The sequence below is a fragment of the Fundulus heteroclitus genome, chromosome 3 (assembly GCF_011125445.2).
Source record: "Fundulus heteroclitus isolate FHET01 chromosome 3, MU-UCD_Fhet_4.1, whole genome shotgun sequence".
NCBI classification, from domain to species: Eukaryota; Metazoa; Chordata; class Actinopteri; order Cyprinodontiformes; family Fundulidae; genus Fundulus; species Fundulus heteroclitus.
In genome coordinates, this window is record NC_046363.1 from 26,470,705 (window position 1) to 26,491,039 (window position 20,335).

Genomic DNA, 20,335 nt, shown 5'->3' on the forward strand with positions numbered 1-20,335 from the left:
TTTTATTCCATGTAATGATTATATTCCTTACTGTTCATAGACTGTCTTATAATTCATTTTTAGATTCATGAAGAGCAGTGGTTGCCCGACCAGTATATTTCATGAGAGAGTGTGGAAAAGTATTTGTTTGACAGACTTTATTCCTCACTCTTTAAAAAATACATGCATTCATCTATTTAGATTTCAGTATTTAGTGTTTGCCATTAAATTATTAGGGAACTTTTGTATTTCTTCCCCAATAAGTAACTTGGTTTGCTACTCCTACTGCTTATTTAAGATTAAATGTTAGCATTATAAACCAGTGTATTTAGGTTTAACCATGTTAGAACATAAATCCATTTGGATATTAGTCCTGTGTTTTCTGGATTCCTGCCTGCGCCGCTATCCCAAATGTGTCACAGGCCTCCGAATTGGATGTAATCTCGGTGAATGTGAGATTTCTGCAGCCGTGAATTTGTATGGCTCCGAACAAGCCTTTTTAATTCACCAGCTCATTTCCCAAAGGACTTACACACCCGAAAATAGAAAGAAGGTCCAAGTGCATAGGTCCAACAGTTATCCGCTATAGTGCTGCTGGATTATGTTGAACTAAATCCACGGGATCAAATTTCAGTGAGTGCTCCGCCGCCGCATGCCGAATGTTCTCGTTTGGGCTTGACGAAAACAGCGTAATATTCCAGGGATCAAGACGGTGTTCGGCTCTCTGCTTTATGCGTGGCTTGATGTTACTATTGTGCAGGCGAATGAGGAGGAAAAACACAGCGAGAGGACGGGACATGCTGCCAATCCACGCTCCAACAGAGAGGCCGGTGAAGGGTTTCTTCCAGATAACTTACTGAATGGAGGAGATGGAGGGCAGACCTCTCAGGTGTGAAGAAAGGAATTAGGGAGACAGCGGAGGAAGGGAGGGGGAGGGGGCACCGCGAGTCTGTAATATGGTTGCAGACCTGCGTCACTAGGCAACGGAGTCGAGCCAGATGCCAGGTTGCTAGGGAACCTGAGGGATGCAAAGCCTAACGTGGTGCTGAAGAGAGATGATAGCATGGCGGGGTGGAGCTGTGCTTCTGCTCCACCTTACTGCTCACTCCCTGTTTCTCACATTTTAATGTCTTCGTGTTGCTTTGAATAATCAGGACAAATCCGGTCTTACCATCACAACACGATATGACATCTAGATTGTTTTGCGGTCCTGACATATTAAAATTTTCTGACTACAATTTATAGAGTTTGAAACACAGTGAACGATGTGACCCTACATGAAGGCTATACGGTCTATTTATTATATATTTTACATTAAATACTTATATTCAGTACATTTGTTCTTTATCATTTCTGCGTAAAAATGCTGATTGGGTTGATAACTTGGCAAAATGTCGCAACGTTTAATTACCAATGTCTGCTAATTAAATACGTGATTCCCTAACTCTTCTGTGCAGTCACAGCAAACTGGTATAGTCGTTTTTTTCGCAACCATCACGCCTTTTACAAATATTGAGAATAGTGCTCAGTTTCAACGTTGAACTATAAATCTAATCTGCTGTAATTTTTCTGTGGGATTGAAATAACCAAAAATATTTACATTATACAGATGGGCAATTATTTATTATCGTTAATAATTGTTAAAATAAATTGTTCTAAGAATTTGAGATGCCGTGATGGTGACAATAAGTTGTATTTGATGTTGATTGCAAACCCCAAACGTCGCTAGCGTTGTTCTGACTTTTGCTGCTTGAACTATTTTTCCATTGTTCGCTTCAATCAAAGCTGCATTTATGTTCAAGGTACGATGGATTCAAAGTACTACATAGCGTTTAGCAGCACTGTTGGGCTACTAAATGTAACTGGTGTAGCCGAGATGCCTCTTTGGTAATGGGAGAGTTTTATTTTTTAAGCATTAATTCATTTAAAGGATTATTTTTGTGGCCATTGTTATCATCCATGCAACAAACAGCAAAACATATTGCGTTGAAATTTTAAATCCCCATAGCGCATACCTCTTTCATTAAAGAAAACTATATTTTCAGCACTTTAAAAAAAAAAAAAAAAGGTTTCCTAAATATCTTTAGTGTAACGAGACAAACATAGAATAAAAAGAGCTGTTCCAGGAAAGAAAGCTTAGATAACCCCCCCATCCCATCATGGAGCAGAATATGGAGGATTATGAATCTGGAAGTGGAAAGCAGGGAATCAAGGAGTCCAGAGGAAGCAGAAATAATACGAGATCGTGGGGAGGGGATAAAAATAGTTTACATTCCTTCGGCACTTTGGAAAATGGACTTCTGAAACTGTTAGGTTGGAGCGTCCCGAGGGAGAGTGAGAGGGGAGTGAGGAGGTGTGAACATATGCGTTCAAGAGAGGAGTCCAGAGAGCACTTCAGCGTGTTCACATGCGTGCGTCCTCACGTGAATGTATGTTGTCCTGCACCGTGCTCTAATCTTCCTCTTCACTCGTTGCACTGATGTCTTCTTCTTGTGGTGGACGGTTGTTTTTGATTTGATGGCAAAACAGAAATCAGCAAAGAATAAAGCTGCAGCATTGTTTGATGTCTGTACAGTTTCCCACCACGGCCCCTCACTTCATGGTGGAATGGTTTGTTCCACCCATTTTGCGTGGGTGTGTGTGTGTGGGTGTGTGGGGGGGTGGGGGGGCACAAAATACGATTTGATTGGATAATCCAAGGATTTAATATCCTCTAATCCTGGTACAATCCTCTCCGCATTACTGCAGGGAGTAAGATTAACTGTAAGTGTGTAGTATGTGTTTGTTTCTGTGCGAGCAAAAGGTCGGGGGCGCTGCGAGACGCCGGGAAAGCGTACAGTAAAACAGCGTGAGCGTGTGTGTGTGTGTGTGTGTGTGTGTGTGTGTGTGTGTGTGTGTGTGTGTGTGTGTGTGTGTGTGTGTGTGTGTGTGTGTGTGTGTGTGTGGATAAGTGACATGCACTGTGCGTCTGTTTGTGTTGACACCACAGCGCGTAAATGGACCCGTGTTTGCATGCATGCAGGACTGGGTCAAGAGTGCTCGAGTGGAAGCTCTTCCGCCGAGCGCGCGCGTGCTCCTGAGAGCTCGAGCCCTCGTCATATATCACATATATGCCCTCATGCATCGCCTCACGTGCAAGTTCCCCCCTTTCCTCAGAGATACGGGGGGCTTAGAGAGAGAGAGCTTCTTAGTATGCAGCAGGGTAGATCCAACCACACTCCGGCGCGAGTCCGGCTCCTCTTACACGGACACGTTTGCAGATGGCTGCTGTTAATTAAGTCTTATTTGGAACGTGAGTAATTAGAGGATAATTTGACATGAAAGGAGTGCGCGGCCGTTCTTGTGTAAAGGAGACAGCCAAAGACAAACTGGAGTACAGTTTGGCTGCCTAACCAGGCTCAAGGGAATTTTAATCAGCACAATGTAGATTTGCCACATACTTTTTTTTTTTTTCCCCATATCTAGCCCCTGCCACCGTCTCTTCAGTATATTCTTACATTTTTACTCGTACTTTGCGCCCAGATCCGTGGCCTTTCATGCTAAAACGTGGAGAGAAAATTCAGTTGGAGGGATCACTCGGAGGACAGCACAAAGACACCAAAGCTTTCGCTACTACTAATTCTTTGTTTACCCAAAGAGCACAGCGGTCGCCCTTGGCAACCAGCATCCTTGTTTACCTACTCGGTGTGCCGTCATATGATTGCCATGACAACAAGCCGGTTGCCATGCGAATTTTCCGATCCCACTGTGATGTCTCTGAAGAGGCAGCGTGCACCTCTCACCTGCTGCTTCCCCTCCAGCTCCTCGGTTCCTCGTCTTCTTTTTTTTCAGGACGTTAATCACTGGAACTCATTATGTGCTTAAAAGCAGAGCCTCAAAATGATTTGGACGTGATCTCCAGATGGCTCAATGATCTCAGCGAATAGAAAGTAACATTAAAACAACAAAGCTTGTGTACAAACTAAAGACATGCTGGTCAGGTCGGCCATTAGTGGGGGTGCGCTCAGTCGCAGCGGCTCAGGCTAACCCTCCATCTGATCTATGGAATTTCGTTACATGTACCTTTTATGTATATTGACAAATAAAGCATCTTATCTTATAAAAATAAACTGTAGATGTGTGCCTCTGTCATGCATTTTTGGTTAAAACAAGTCTGTTCATTCAATTAAGTTAAGGCAAGACAAGGCAAATTTATTTATATAGCACAATTCAGTACAAAGACAATGGAAAGTGCTTTACATGATTAAAATATAGCAAAATAAAACAGAATAAAAGCAAGTAGGAATAAAATATAGATAGAAAATAGAACAAAAAAGTGGTGATTCAGTTAACTAGGACAGTTGAAGGCAATTTTAAACAAATGTGGTTTTTAATCTTGATTAAACTCACCATGGGTAGAGTAGGAAGAAATTTTACCTAAGCGTTACGAAATTTTTCATAATATTATTAAAGTGAAAGCAAAACTACTCCTAAAAGTAAATTTTGTTAAAATATCCTAAGTAAATGTAACTGGTTACTACCCACCTCTTGCAATAAAATCCAGGAGAATCAATTGCCTCCACAAATCACCAAGTTAGTGAATAGTGTCCATTTGTGGGTAATTTAATCTCAGTAAAAAAAACATCCTACCTTTCTCTGAAGGCCTTGGAGAAAAAGCCTCATTTGGATCAAAAACACAGCTGGCAGGTCAGGAGGGAAAAAGTTGTAGAGAAGTTTGAAGCAGACTTAGAATAGAAAGCAATATCCCACTCTTAGAGCGTCTCACAGAGCGCCGTTCAGCCAATCATCCGAAAATGAAAGGAATATGGCACAACTGCAAACTTACCAAGACACGGCTGTCAACCCAAACCGACAGGTCGAGCAAAAAAAAAAGCGCCAAGAGTCCCATTTATACTCTGGAGGATTTATATAGAGACCCACGATTCAGGGGGAAGAATCCATCAGTTGGCTGCGCATCGCACAAATCCGTCTTTAATGGAGCCGCGTCAAGGAGAAAGCCATTGTTGGAAATCCTTAAGAGGTCTTGCCTATAGTTTGCAACGAGTGATTTAGTGGACACATCAACCATTACAGAATCCACAGCAGAATCCCCACAGAAAAGCATTCCCCACAGCAGAATCACGCCGTGGGGAACGCTTTTCTTTGGGATGAACCGGCGACTTTTCCGAGGCACTGTCTACACACACAGACCCATAAAATGTGATTACTTCGGAACAGTCCGCGGTTTTCCGTTTGGCCTGCTTCGCGTGCACAAGGACGAGCTTCAGTACGCTTAATGGAGGAAGAAATAGAAGAGGTAATGGATTGATCCAAGGCTAGAGGGAAGGGTGGTGGACACAAATCTTGCAACTATTAGCCCTCTCTACAAAGGAAGCCCAAATCAATGTACAAGACAGGACTGATCAATGAGCTGATGGATGGCAGCGTGGAAGGACAACAATAACATTAGGACCAGGATATGATGGGTGGATGGATGGATGGATGGATGGATGGATGGACTGCATCAGTAAAGGTGTTAGAGTTAAAAATATCTATTATTCCCTCCTAACTTGTGTGTGTGTGACTGTTTTATGGAGAGTGTGTTGATGTCTTGGTGTGCGTGTTGTGTGAGATGGCCTTGGCCCAGATCAATAGTTTTGTGGTGACAGCTAAGAGCTGATTAATCAAATACATGGATCTGTCTTTTTTTTTTTTTTTTTTCTGCTCCGCCCTCTCCTCAATTACCAGCATCATTACATTGCCTTAACACCCCACTGGGACGTCGAGCCATTCCTCCTTCTCATCCCTTCCCCTCCCCCTCGTGTCTTACAACCTGCTTTTCTTTCAGTTTCTTGTCGATCAAAAGTCACTCAGAGTCCTACGGTATTAAATGGTAAAGTCTCCATTTCATTGTCAGGTTTTGTTATTTTTTTTTGCATCTGACCTTTGCAACATTTTTCATATTTTAGTAAAAAAAAAAAAGTTATGTCTTCTCTCCTGGAGAGTCTACTTCACAGCTCTTTGTGCTAACATCCCTGTCCAGTCCCGTCTCTTCTTCTTCCATCCCTTGCTTCTCCTTCCTCTCTCCGCGTCTGTCGTCTTTTTGCCGCCATCCTCCTGCAGCTCTGCTCCTCCTGCCCATCCCCCTGGCACCATCTCTTTCTCAGTGGTATGACTAAGCACTGTGTGTGTGTGTGTGTATGTGTGTGTGTGGAGTGTTTTTTATTTTATTTATTTATTTATTTTTTGTATAGTTTGTTCTGCGTCTTACTATTCGTGCGAGCCAATGGTAGCGAAGATATGAATGGAAGGGATGTTTGCAGTGTGGGTTTGCGATAATGCATCAGCCCTCTTGGCAGTGAGTCTTGGTAGTCGTGAGTTTTTTTTTTTTTTTTTTTTTTTTTTTTTTAGACAGAGCAAGTCACGACTGAATCACGCCCCGTGCGCCTGCCTGCTCCTCTTTCTCTTTCTATTCTTTTTGAATCCTCTCTCAGGGGCAAGCTCTGCTTTCATCCTTCCACTCTCAGCCTTTCGCTTTCTCACTTTTCATGTAATACTTCTTTTTCCATTCACTCCCCGGGGTTCCTTTTAGCCTTCCACCTGCCCTTTCTAGCGGTCGATGTGAGTTGGGGTCCCCCAGGCTTCTCCCTCTGTGTTGTTTTTTTCCCCCAACCCTTTTATTTTCAGTTGGCTGTGCCCGTTCTCTTTACACACTTGTCATTTCACTGAACAACATTATCTCCCCCTCTCTCTCCCACGCCTGCCCCCTCTCTCGTCGCTCCTCTTCTCTGTGTCTCTGCCCGCTCTTGTCCCTCAGTCTAATCCTCACTTCTTCGGTAATCCAGATCAGCCTGCCTGCATTCTTAATCTCGCCACTTCTCAATCCCCCACAGCCTGTGAGCGTGTGTATGTGGGACAAATCACAAAGACTGTTTACGTTTGGGTCCAGAAGCAAACGTCACCTGCTAACTAGAGAAGCTCCAGAGATCAGTATCGCTCTATCTCCCTTCGATCAGAAGATCAAATACTGTGGGGGGGGGGGGGGAATTCAACCTGCTTAAATAAATGTATCAAAACTTAAAAACTTCCACCATTCTCACTCTAGAAAAGCATCACCTAACTTTGGAGAACCTTTTTTAGTTAAATACAAGTCACTTAAAGCAATAGGGACATTTGTTTTGGAACATAACTCATAATCTTGTAATTCCTTCTTTTTTTTTAAAAACTACTTCCGTTAACAATCAACCCACAACACATTTTTTTCTTGTTTACATTTTACATCTCTTAGAGTAAAAAAAATAGCTTTCTTTTGCTTTCTTTTAAAACTGGAGTTGTCAGACCAGAAAACAAAATAAAAAACTGGGGACAAGTATCTGCCCAGAAAAGACTGATCGGTGCACATATGTACTGCTAACCTGAACCTTGATATAAGAGTAACAAAAATACATGGATCTGCCCCAATTTATAATTTTAATAAATTTTTTTATTTAAAATTAACATATTTCTTTGCTCCTTGAGTTGTTCAAGAGTATAAACATTTTTAGTCTTCCAGACATTTTTTGGGCCCTCTGAGCAAATAGGTTTTGCCTAAAAAGTGTCAAAAAGAATCTGACTTAGATGCTGAAATTATGTGGTTGAAGACATTAAAATTGGCCAATTATTCCTCGATTAGGTCTGACCAGTAATCGGCAGACATAATAATGAAAAATTGGGTGTGTTTTTCAGATTGATTAAAAGAAGAGCCCCCGACTATTTGTGAATTTCGCCACTGTGAGATCAATAAAGTCTATCTTATCTTATCTCATCTTATCTTATCTTATCTTATCTTCTTTCAAACACATCAACTAACAGCATCTACTTTGATGGACTATTTTTAGTTTAATAAAAAGAAAAACAGATAAGAGTTAGTGACCTGTGCCTTGAAGCAAAGTGGGGAAAGTCTTGTAATTCCTACACTTTTTGCTGGATTTAAAATTACCTCCTCTATCACAGAACATGCTGCACACTGTTTTCCTCTTTGTTTTCATTCTCTCAAAACTGGAATTTGCAGGTCAGACCTCAAAATAGAGTAGAAATCGGTATCCCTGCTGCTAACATGATCACTATATAATAACTTTTAAACAATTACCTAGCCTACCTTTTGTCATTTTAAGGCACTTCATTATTGAAATAAATGATTTTAAATTTAAATCTTACCCTCAACTTAAATGTTGCTTCGGCGTTGATAGTTATCTATAGTTTCCTCTCTTAGTGACAATGTTTTTGATTTCTCAAATCAACCATTTGAGTAAAAGCTAATGATTAAAGAGTCACATTTTCTTTTAAGCATATATCTCACTAGTCTGTTAAATATGTTCACTGGAGTTGAAGGGGAGTGGGACTGAAAGACATTTAAATGTTGCTGATGTTATCTTTCGTTTGTCCTTCAGATGAATCGCCCGATCCAGGTTAAACCGGCTGACAGCGAGGGCCGAGGAGGTGAGCTGTCTTTCTCCGTTTGTGTGGGCGCCTTTTCAAAAAGCCTTCCCTAAGACCTTACAGTAAACTCAGCCATCACAACAAGCATGTTCGGTTTTTTTTTGGCGTCTTGCCAATCCTGAGGCGTGTTCACAATATTAACTCTCAAAAGCTGTTTGATAGGTGCTAGAAGGAGTCACGCTGGATCAGACAGAGTCAGAGAGTAGTCAGCAGGGGGCTTGGTGGGTTGGTGGACTTGCCCTTGTACAGCCAGATCATACTCATACCTCCCCTATCTGACTGTCAGCCTCAGCAGCCAACACTGCTCCCTGGTGGGCGAAAATGATACCTCCCATAAATAAATAACTTTCTGGTTATAAGCAGAGATGTTACCAGTTTGCGTGGAAAATAAATTGATTTTCTGTCTTTTTGTTTTTTTCCTTTTATTCTGGACATCCTTGGTGTCTCAGAGGACAGGAAGTTGTTTGTGGGCATGCTGGGAAAGCAGCAGAGCGATGAGGATGTCAGAAGGCTGTTTGAGCCCTTTGGCAGCATAGAGGAGTGCACAGTTTTGAGAGGACCAGACGGCACAAGCAAAGGTAAATTGCATATGGTTGAACTGCCCGGACAAACTAACTAAATATAGTACAAACAGCTTTATTTGCACTAGTATTGTTTACTAATTCGATCTTTTTTTTTTCTTATTGTTGTTGTGCAGGGTGTGCTTTTGTCAAATTTCAGGGACATGCCGAAGCCCAAGCCGCAATCAGCAGCTTGCACGGGAGCCGCACAATGCCTGTAAGTGCCAGTCACACGATTACAAATTATTTAAAAATATAAAGACACAAACTAATCACATGTCTATGTTGTTTTAGGAAAAAACAACCAAAGTCAGTTCCTTTAAAGGTTTTATTACCCTTTTAACTTTGTCAGATTACTGCAAACTTGTATTTTCTTGACATTTTATGTGACAGACATATACAGAACAGCATGTAATTGTGATTTGGGTGCATTTGCACGGATCAGATGGATTTTACAGAAAGGTGTGTCGTGCGTTACCTTTCAGACCCCGTGAGTTCCTACGTTGTTAAACTTCCCACTGCAATTACTGCCACAGCTCTTTATGGGTGTGCCTCTACTAGCTTTGGAAAGCTGAAGGCACTTTTATTTATTTTTGCAAATGGCTCACAGAGATGCCAAAGATACCCCTTTCTTCAAGGATTTATCTGTATTTAGACCAACCTACTGTCAGCCACCCTGTCCCTGCTAGAGGAAAGAATCACCACAGCATGATGTTAGCCCCGATGTTTCTGGTGTGTTCCTTAGTTTTCTCGAGCTTTTCTCAAACCTCTAACACTTTCACAGAACAGCTGATTGAGTTACACACGAGGAGACTATTTTCTAACTAGGTGAAGGCAATAGGTAGCGCTGTTTTTTTTTTTTATTTAGAATAAAAAGCAGTGAATCCAGATTCTTGGCACACTTTTCACATTTTTATTTGTAAGTATTTTTGAAAATGGTATTCTACTTTGCAATCAGGCCCTACTTTGAGTTGGTCTGTCACAATGAAACAACACTTAGACTTAGACTTAGACAACTTTATTTGTCATTTTGTATGCACAGAGTGCGTACAGAACGAAATTTCGTTGCACACAGCTTGTTAATTGCAGTAAAATTAAATTACAGTATATGGTGCAGCAATGATTTAAAAGTAAACAATTTAAATCTAAACAATGCAGGAGAAGTCACAGTGTACGGGTGAGTTTTTTTTTTAAACCATTTGTATGTGCAGAATTGATTGTGCAAAGGGCATTTGTGCAAGAATACAGCTTGTAAATTACAGTAGATTTAAAATACAGTATAAGGTGCAGCAGTGATTTAAAAACTAAAACAATTGAACTGTAAACAATGCAGGAGAAAGTCACAGTGTACAGGTGAGTATTTTTTTTAAAACCCATTCACATTTGCAGTTCTCCTGTGACAAAATGGGGAAAAAGTTCGAGAGGTATAAGTGCTTTCACAAAGCTTTGTACGCACGCAGCCTCTGATGGACGTTTTTTTTCGCCCCGTCGCTATCTCTCCGCTCACAGGGAGCGTCGTCCAGTCTGGTGGTGAAGTTTGCTGACACGGAGAAGGAGCGGGGGCTGAGGAGGATGCAGCAGGTGGCCTCCCAGCTCGGCATCTTCAGCCCCATGACCCTCAACTTTCCTGCCTACAATGCATACACGCAGGCGGTCAACGCACAGGCAAGCGCACACAAAAAGGGGACCCACTGTACGACACACACACACACAAGTGCTACACACCACGTTTGCAAGGGCAGTGCTTTGCTTATGAAAGGATGTAATAACTTTGAAGAGGCTATCAGTGGTCTAATTGGAGGTAATGTTATTACACAGACAACAGAACATACGTCATCTGGCATTAGCCTTCCCGCAACACACAACCATTAACCCACTGACTTGGGACATAATGGCCTTGTAATTAGATCTCTATTCATCTGTTCTTCCATCACTCCCTCTCCTTGGCCCTTCCTCCCATTTTCCATCCTCTTTTCTCTCTCTTCCCCTTTTTTCCCATACCAATTTAACCCCCTTCCTCTCCTCCATCCCCTTTCTCTCCCCCCCCGTCTACAGCTTGTCCAACAGCAGGCCCTGGTCGCCCAGTCAGCGTACTTGTCTCCTGTCGCAACAGTCGCTGCAGTACAGATGCAGCAGATGGCGGCACTCAATGCCAACGGAATCATCGCAACACCCATTACACCCATCACACCGTCCTCGGGTAATCCCTCTCATGCAAGCTCTTCATGCTCAATAAACACTTGAAGTTAAGGTAGAGAGGCTCTAGTTTTGTCAAGTGGACTAAATTGTCGACCGTTTTTACATAAACCGAATATAGAAGAGTTTAAACTATGGATAGGCGGGTTTTAAACCTTCACTCGATCATAAAGGGAAGTCGGTGCTGCTGCCTGTAAATCTCTATAAAGCCTCACAACTTCACATTTTTCAGAGGGTCAGCAGAAAAAATACTAAAACAATGTGAAACGTATAATTTGGCATGGGCGATGTTCTTCTTGACGTGTAAGTGATTGTTTAAATGCAATCTATGTGTGCAGGTACAAACACTCCCCCCACTATTGCAGCGACACCTGTGTCAGCTATCCCCCCACCGATAGGAGTGAACGGTTACAGTAGCGTGCCGGGTCCCACCAATGGACAGCAAACGGAGACACTGTACACCAACGGAGTTCACACATACCAAGGTAGTTTGATTAAAATCAGAGAAGCGCACGTGTGGATCTTCATGTCGGTTCGATTTTTGATACCCACCGCTTTTATTCCTTTCATTCCAGCCCAGAGTCCAGCTGCAGCTTTGGATCCTCTTCAGCAAGCCTACGCAGGCATGCAGCACTACACAGGTTTGTGCAGGAGTTCAGTTCAGTTCAGTTAGATTTATATCTAGCACCAAGTCACAGCAAGAGTTTACTAAAAGCACTTTACCAAGGCAAAGGGTCCAATTCATGTCCGATAACACACAATCCAATTAGTTCTCAATTCACTCCATTCAACCCAATTAATGTTTTTCAGGATCCTTCCACTTTACCATCCTCCCAGTCATTGCAACCCATCCTAAATCCACTCTGTTAGTTGCATTTATTTCCATTCAAATAATTCCATATTTATTTAATTCAATGAGATTCAGACCAAATTTATCCCTTCTAATGATGTTCATTGCTAATTTTGTCTATTTCATTGAGATTATTCAAAAGTCCTTCTATGTATTCCTTTTAATTAAAAATTCCTAACATTTAATCCTGTTTATTCTATATTTATGCCATCTATTAATTGTCTATAGCTGCTTATCACACTCATAGCTGAGGACCAGGTTGAGAGAAACCAATTAATTGCATATTTTTGGAGCATGAGAAGAAGTCGACTACCTCAAGAGAGGCCATTCAGTCCAATTCAAGCCCAAATACAACTCAGCCCAAGACTGATGTATGTCAAATTACATAAAGTCCAGTCTAGAACACTAATTATAATACAATACAGCTACATCACAAAACGGCAACTAGTAAAAGTTGTCCAACTGAGATTAATTCGGAGTGATGGTCTAGTGGCTAGGGAGTCGGGTGTTTGCGTCTTGGAGAGGCTGCAGAGGTCCCTGGTTGGAAACTCAGTCACTCTGGGTCCCTGAGCAAGACCCTTGACCACAGATTACCATGTGCACCACTTAGTTTAGCTGCGCAATGGAGACATTGGGGTTCCTACTGTGGGAATTTTAAATGATTAGGCATCCTCTGTCCTCCAATCATCCGACATATGGTCAAGAAGTCTACGGGTTCATTATGGATACCCAAACTTCTCTCTGCCCGGTGACACCGTCCAACTCATTCTGGGGGATGCCAAGGTGTTCCCAGTCTAAAACAGATATACAATCCCTCCTGAGTAGTTCATTTCAGTTCTTGTACCCATGATCTTGGTATATTGGTCAAGATCCATACCCTGTGGCCATAGTTGTTGGTCGGAACGGAAACCAACGCTTTCCAGCTCATTGTGGGCAATGCCAAGGTGTTCCCAGTCCAAAAGGGATGTATAGTTCCTTTTAGCAAGTAATAGGTGAGCTAGAAAAGCGTCTTAAGGGAGCCATCGTGCTTTTTCAGTCATTATCCATATCATATCAATAGGTGAGGGTCAGATTGTCGACTGACCAACAAATAACTTAGCTTTTTCTCCACCACAAGAGGCTGGAGTAGTACCCATATGTCTGCATACAGGGCCCCGTTTTATCTGTCCATCTCCCCCGTGCCATCCTACCATCACTTACAAACCAGAAACCAGTAACTAACTAACAAACTGATTCATTTAAACCATGAATGATAGCATCTGACGACATTGATGGGACATAAGAGAGTCAAAGACATTTATCGTAGAACAATACTAATTTAGTGGTTCTTGAGGCTGTCCGTGTTCTCACATTGTGCTCTTATTTAATGGGCTTATTAGCAATCATTTGCACTCTTTTACCAGCAGTGGTTGGGTTACAGGTTTCTGCTGCTGTTGCTTTGTTGGCTGGAGGTTCAGGAACCACTGGTGAAGAAAGACTATATTCTATTTACAATAATGAAGGATTTGCCTCCTTTCCACTAAGCACAGAAGATTTAAAGTTAAAAGGCACTTTTCTTTTTGAACAGACAGATTTATGGGTACTCCAACCAATGATAAAAATAAAAAACCTCCTATATAACTCTATATAGGAGTTTTTTTTGCAGCACAAAAGTCCCAGTTAGGAGTCCTGGTCTGGTTCTTTACTTGGAGTTTGAATGCTCTCCCTTTTTTTTTTTTTTTTTTTTTTTTTTTTTGTGTCCTGTCTGGCAATGTAGCAATAAGAATTGTTGTCTTCATGCCAGAAAGAGCCCAACAGATTTTATTCTCACAAGTGGAGCATTATCGCTTTTGCCATAGTGTTCTGCTTGATTTATATATGTAAATCGTTTTATTATGTAGGGAATAATTCATGTTTATGTGGACACTACATTAATAGAGTAGAAGAGGAGAGAGAAATGAGAACAAAAAAAAGAAAGGGTGAAAAGGTGAAAGAAAGAGGAGACAGTGGAGAGATATTGACAAAACTTCTTCAGTCTGCTTCAGTGCCTGCAAAGAGAGATGTAAAAAGAACAGCACAACCAATAGAATTACAGATACAACACAGCAACACCTTGATACCATCACTGAAGTATATACAGTATTAATCAATACGAAATGTATAAAGTGGAAGCTGAAGATAAAAACCGATGAGTATGTAAGTAGCCGGATCCAAGCACCTGTAGGTGTTTGTGAGCGTGCGCTTGTGTGTGTAAGGTTTATCCTTGGGGGAAAATGTTAGATGTGTTCTATCCAGGTACTTCAGCTTCCTGCCACAGTCCACTAGTATTTCTTTTGCCTTAATTGGTTTCCCTAAATTGGCCGTAGGCATGAGTGTGTGCACGGTTGTTTGCCACGTAGCACTCTGTATTGCGCTGTGATGGACTGAGGACCAGTCCAGGGTGTAGCACACCTACTTCTCCTAGAGAACAGCACCAGAACAATGGATGGATGGATATTCCACACTCTTTGAGAATCTAGTCATCCACATATGCACCCATCCGTGGAAAGCAACAGCTCATACATGAGATTAGATGACGAACTTTAAAGCAATGTGTCTTTAGTCTGGCTGTCAAGGGTGAAACATGTTCAAGGGTAATTGATTTTATGTTTTCGCTGATTTCACGGAGCCTCCATTTATATATGATGTTTATAAGCGTGGATTAAAGTGGTGATGCAATGTGTGCGAAACCCGACTGGGATCAACAGCGTCTTTGTTCGGTAGACTTACTCCGCTTTGTTGTTACAGTTAATAGATTTCACCTTCAACAGGAAACCCTTCAGTCCAGAGGAAATGCCTCTATTGGGCACTCTTGTGTTGCCACCTGTTGTTTTTACCCAATAAGACGTTAACACCCTGGTCTCTCTTCCAATAGCGGCGTACCCTGCTGCCTACGGATTGGTCGGGCAGCCGTTTCCCCAGCAGCCGACACTGGTTGCTCAGCAACACCAGCAGCCCCAGCAACAGCAGCAAAGAGAAGGTGATGTGACTTCCTGTCTGACTGGGGCCACGCCCCTTTGTACAGTGAGCTTGTTTAAAGTTGTTTATCACAAGGTTTTTAAAAGCTTGAGGTAATTTACGAGTCTCCGTCCTGCGTGTGTGTCTGCGTCAGGTCCAGAGGGGTGTAACATCTTCATCTACCACCTGCCTCAGGAGTTCAGCGACTCTGAGATGCTGCAGATGTTCCTGCCCTTTGGCAATGTCATATCGGCTAAAGTGTTTGTGGACCGAGCCACCAACCAGAGCAAATGTTTCGGTGAGACACACACACACACACACACACACACACACACACACACACACACACACACACACACACACACACACAAGGAGGGAGGGAGGCAGGGAGGGAAGGGGGGAGAGCGTGCTTACTAGAGCGAGGAAAGGACAAGTGAAAAAAACACTAAGACTGGCCTTCTGGAGGATAAGATACTGTCATTGTCTGCATCTAAACGAAGGTGAGAGAAAAATAACACCATGATGGATGTTATCTATCTCTTTTTTTTTTTTTTTTTTTTACTTTTTTTTTTAGGATTTGTGAGTTTTGACAACCCTGCCAGCGCTCAAGCCGCTATCCAGGCGATGAATGGCTTTCAGATTGGCATGAAAAGACTCAAAGTGCAGCTCAAAAGGCCCAAAGATGCCAACCGCCCGTACTGAGTGACAACGCAGAGAGGGAAGAACAAATACGTAGAGGTGAGGTGGTGGTGAGGCGTCAAAACGTTGAATGAAATAAAGTGCAGTATACCTCAGGAACAAAATAATTACAGTAAAAAAAAGCTAACTGTTGGTAACTTTTTAACAGGAAACGCTTTTGACATTGCAGTAAATGTGCATTGGGTTACTCCTAAAAAGCAGCCTATGTCAGGAAAAGTGAAAATAATGAGATATTGTTTTCCCTTCTTTTTTTTTTTTTTTTTTAATTTTCTTTCACAATCTTATTTCTTCCCTGCTGTTTTGATCTTTTCCCGAAACGGCAACTTACCTCACCCAAGATCCTCCCGTCCAATCATAATTCGCGAGGACCCCATCGCTATGGCAATGGTTGCCTAGTGACCGATAAAGCCCTGATCCCCCCTTCCTCTCGCATTGTTGTAAGTTGATTGGTTGGCCTGTGTTTGGGTTGCTGTGGCGATTTTATTGCCTGTGTTGGTTCTGTCACCTCGAGCAACCAGCCATGCGTTGACCTGCATGTCCTGTTGCTGTAGTGATCACAGACTGTGTTTGGTGCATTGTGACTTTATTTTGTATTGACCTGTGCACATACTGATCAATAACTATCTATAGCCAGGACTGCACTCTTGATTCAACTGATCTGATTGGATATCTGATACACTTAATCACTCTATAGTAACCTGATAAAATTCTGTAGCAAAGCTTGTTATTTTTTTTGCAGCTTTGTTTTTGATCAGTTTCTGTAGTGTTCTGTTTGGTGTCATTATTATTATTATTATTATTTGAACAAATGGTTTGGGTAAAATAGTGAGCGTGGACATCCATGTGTGCATTATGTTTCTGTGTTACACTGTTAGCGTGTAATGCAGCACAGACTAATCCTTGTTGCATTGCCGTCTGAATTGAGGCGTCCGTTGTTTTCCATGACGGACTGGCGGAGACAAGCGCAGCGACAACACAGGGAACAAGAGTGATGTTTTGACAGGGGGGAGAAAAATATGTTTCAGGACGTTGCAAGTATAAAAGGCCAGGCCAGGAGGGACAGGAGGACATGACATGTTTATGATATGCAAAATTTAAAAGATGTGGCTGCAAACTGATCCAAAGCATGGGATACATAAGGCAAGAAAAGTTTGAGCAGGTCATCTAATCGATGGCAAAAGCACTGTGTATTCATGGGCGAGCATGCATTTTGTTGAGCTGTGCTCTGATAGGCTGAGTTCATAATCCTGGATTGTGACTTTTTTACACTGTGATGCTGCACCTTAGTTTTTTTTTTGCTCCTCCATCTTTCTCTCGGAGACTTTTTTACATCTTTTATCACTGCTTCTGTATCCTTTCCTCTCTCTCTCACGACTATCTTGCTCTTTTTTTCTATCTACTCCTTCTCCACATTTTTTCTCTCCTTCAAATGTTGACCTGCTTCTTTCATCCCAACCTCCTTAGACCGTTCCTTCTAGCTTGTGTTTTGAGGTGAAGGGTATGTGGCTGTCATATGGTGGAGGAACAAGTGCCACTTGCTTATTGGAGAACAGCCTTCAAATATAGGAATTCTGGGAGAAAAACAACAGAGTTGAAAACTTCATTAAGGCTGCTGTCAGATCAGAGTGTCGACGCAACATCAGATGTCAGTCAAAAAAAAAAGAAGAAGAAGAAAGCGAACAAAGGATTTCCGCTTTTATTTCTAGACAAACGTTTTGCATAACATGCGGTGCCTTGCAAAAATAACCACACCCTCAGGGGTCTTACACATTTTACCACATTGCAACCACTAACGTCAATGTATTTTACTCGGTTGTCAAGTGACAGAACAACACCGTGTAGTGCTTAGTTATGAAGTGGATGGAAAATAATTCACGGTTTCTAAAAAATTTTTTTTACAAATAAATATTCTGATTCCCCCTAAATAGAGTCCTATGTCCTACGGCCTTCTAATTAGTTAATTGAGCCCACCAGGGTGTAATTTAATTCCCCTGTAAATCCAGATGTTCTGTGAAGGCGGCAGAGGTTTCTTTAGAGAACATCAGTGAACAAATTGCATCATGAAGTCAAGGATAAAGTTGTGGGTACATTTAAAGTGGGGTTAGGTCACATAACAACAATAAAGGTTTGAAAATCTGAAAATGGCAACTTGGCTGACCACATAAACTGAAAGATGGGGCAAAGAGAAGATTTATCAGAGAAGTATCCATGTGACCAATGGTAGCCCATGAGGAGCTACACAGATACACAGCTCAGGGGGGAGAAGCAGTTGACACAACAAGTATTTGTCGTGCACTCTACAAATCTTGCCGCATGGCAAGAAGAAAAATAGTTTTATTCACAGTCTGCCATAAGCCAGGTTGGGACACAAACACGTGTGAATAAAGCTGCTCGGGTCAGAAGAGACCTAAAGGCCACTTTCTGACCAACACGCAGAATCATGCTATGGGGGATAGCTTTCCTCAAAAGGGGCAGGGAAGCCGGTCAAAGTTAATTTGCAGATAAGTAAGCTAAATAAAGGGCAATCCTGGGGAAAAATACTATTAGAGGATCAAAGGCTGACTTTCCAGCAGGACAACCCTAAACATACAGGCAGGGCTGTGATGGAATGGTTTAAACCACAGCGTGTTCATGTGTTAGGAAAGGACAAGCAAAGCCCAGGCCTAAACCTAGACTTGAAATTTGATATTTACAGTTTCAGCCTCTGGGTGCTCATATCTAGTGGGGACCTACTCCAAATGTTTTGCAGCTATAATTGCAGTGATACGGAGCCCTAGAGGGGTCATCGCAAAATGTTTTGCATGTTGAGAGAATGTGCGCTCGTTTTACTACATTGTACTCTTGTTTAACTATATTGTGCACTCGTTTTACTAAATCGTGTGCACAATTTACTATATTGTGCTCTCGTTTTACTATAGCGTCAGCTCATTTTACTAAATTGAGCTCTCATTTTAAGCATAGTAAAACGAGGGCACAATTTATTAAACGAGTGCACTATTTACTAAAACGAGGGCACAATTTAGTGAACATGGTTATAGAACATTGTGTGCAAGATCTACTTAAACGTGGCCACAATATGTAAAACGTGCACTCAATATTGTCTTGACACATGTAAACATGAGCACGTTATAGTATATTCGAGATCTCGATCTACCAAAACGCACCCACGAATAATTAAAACGTGTGCTTGAATAAATTGTGTGCACGTTTTATTAATTCGAGGACTCAATTAAAAGAAAAAGTGCTCACGTTTTATTAATTCAATGGCTCAGTTAAAGGAAACGTGCTCACAAATTATCACGACCTGAAATACAATATCTTAAAGTGAGCTCTCCCGGGCTCCGTACAGTGAAAAGGGGTTCTACAAAAATACTAACTTAGGGGGCCTGAGTAATAAGGCTCAGCAAGCTTTTTCAGATGTTCTTTTCATAGAAGAAAAAAAAAGAAAGCCATGTATCCTTTTCCATCCACTTCACATCAATGCACCATTTTACTTTGTGCCGACTGTCACATGAAATCCTAGTAAAATACATTAAATATCATGGCTGTAATGTTAGAAAATGTGTTCCAGGGGTGTGAATACTTTAGCAATGCACTGTATATTTAGGGTTTTAAACAAACACATTCAGAAGGATAATAAGGCCTACAGTCAGACCAATGTGTCTGATCAAATTGTCACCCAGAATTTCTATACTGCTAATGCCAGAGAGTGATGCATGTTGGTAGTAGTGTTTGCTTGCCATGATCTGGGGCACCTAAGTGCAGCACATGTTGAACACGCAGAAATGTGCCCAGAGTTTGATGAACACACACACACACATACACACACACAAACACACACACACATACAGTTGCAGACACACTAGGACGCACATCAGTGACTTCCTGTATGTAATTGCATGAGCTGATCAGACACCATGTGTGAATATGTAAAAAGCACCGTGATTTGCTGCTGTTAAGAGGACCTTTTACAACTGTCGATGATTGCTCTCAGGCTGAAACCAAAATAATAAAAAAATAGAGAAGGAGAAGCAGGACGTTTGACAGGAGCGCCAGTGATGCTCAGACAGGTGTTGTTTGTTGGATGGGGCATGTTTGACAAAAATGTGAAGCTCACAGACCCACACAGAGCTCCAGTTTCTCTACAGACCTTAACAAGTTGTCTGTTTTTTTTTTTCTCTATTCCTCTCTTCTTGTTCATTTGCCATTCCCCCTACCCGTCATCTCCCCTCACAGGTGACCTCTAAGAGTCCAACTGAAGGTGAAGTCCCAGGGTTCATTGTGCTTTCAGACTGTCTTCTACCTGTGAACGTCTGCGGAGTGCTGCCTCTCTCTCTCACACACACACGCACACACACACACACACACACACACTGACATACACAAAGGTACTTTTAATTGTGAACCTCAAAGCCGAGATGTATATAAAATGCACAAAACAAACACATGCCTGCTGACACTCACTCAAAACCCACAAGTCCTTGACACAAGTTATATCCATGCAGCCAAAAGCTTGGTTTGACCATAGTCTGTATGGAAAAGGGTGTTTAGTGCAACTAAGACAACTCAGACCACATGTGTAGGAAAGGCACTGGTAAAAACCGACGATATATCACTT

General features: G+C 41.9%; 1 protein-coding gene across 6 annotated transcripts in view; it reads left to right on the plus strand.

Moving 5' to 3' along the window:
- LOC105928475 (CUGBP Elav-like family member 3) overlaps positions 1-20,060 on the plus strand; it is a 38,997-nt gene extending 18,937 nt beyond the window's left edge. For 3 of the 6 annotated variants that reach the window (XM_036134459.1, XM_036134464.1, XM_036134469.1), the window contains 10 exons: positions 8,388-8,436; positions 8,886-9,014; positions 9,134-9,213; positions 10,506-10,661; positions 11,052-11,196; positions 11,531-11,833; positions 14,936-15,040; positions 15,173-15,316; positions 15,593-15,756; positions 19,954-20,060. In XM_036134459.1, the coding sequence (XP_035990352.1) occupies positions 8,388-8,436; positions 8,886-9,014; positions 9,134-9,213; positions 10,506-10,661; positions 11,052-11,196; positions 11,531-11,833; positions 14,936-15,040; positions 15,173-15,316; positions 15,593-15,720 (1,239 nt within the window). In that variant the 3' untranslated portion in view covers positions 15,721-15,756; positions 19,954-20,060. Of the gene's footprint in view, positions 1-8,387; positions 8,437-8,885; positions 9,015-9,133; positions 9,214-10,505; positions 10,662-11,051; positions 11,197-11,530; positions 11,834-14,935; positions 15,041-15,172; positions 15,317-15,592; positions 15,757-16,055; positions 16,155-19,953 lie in introns of all 6 variants that reach the window. The other 3 variants (XR_004930504.1, XM_036134471.1, XM_036134473.1) reach the window with 3 other exon arrangements.
- The last annotated feature ends 275 nt before the right edge of the window (positions 20,061-20,335 follow it).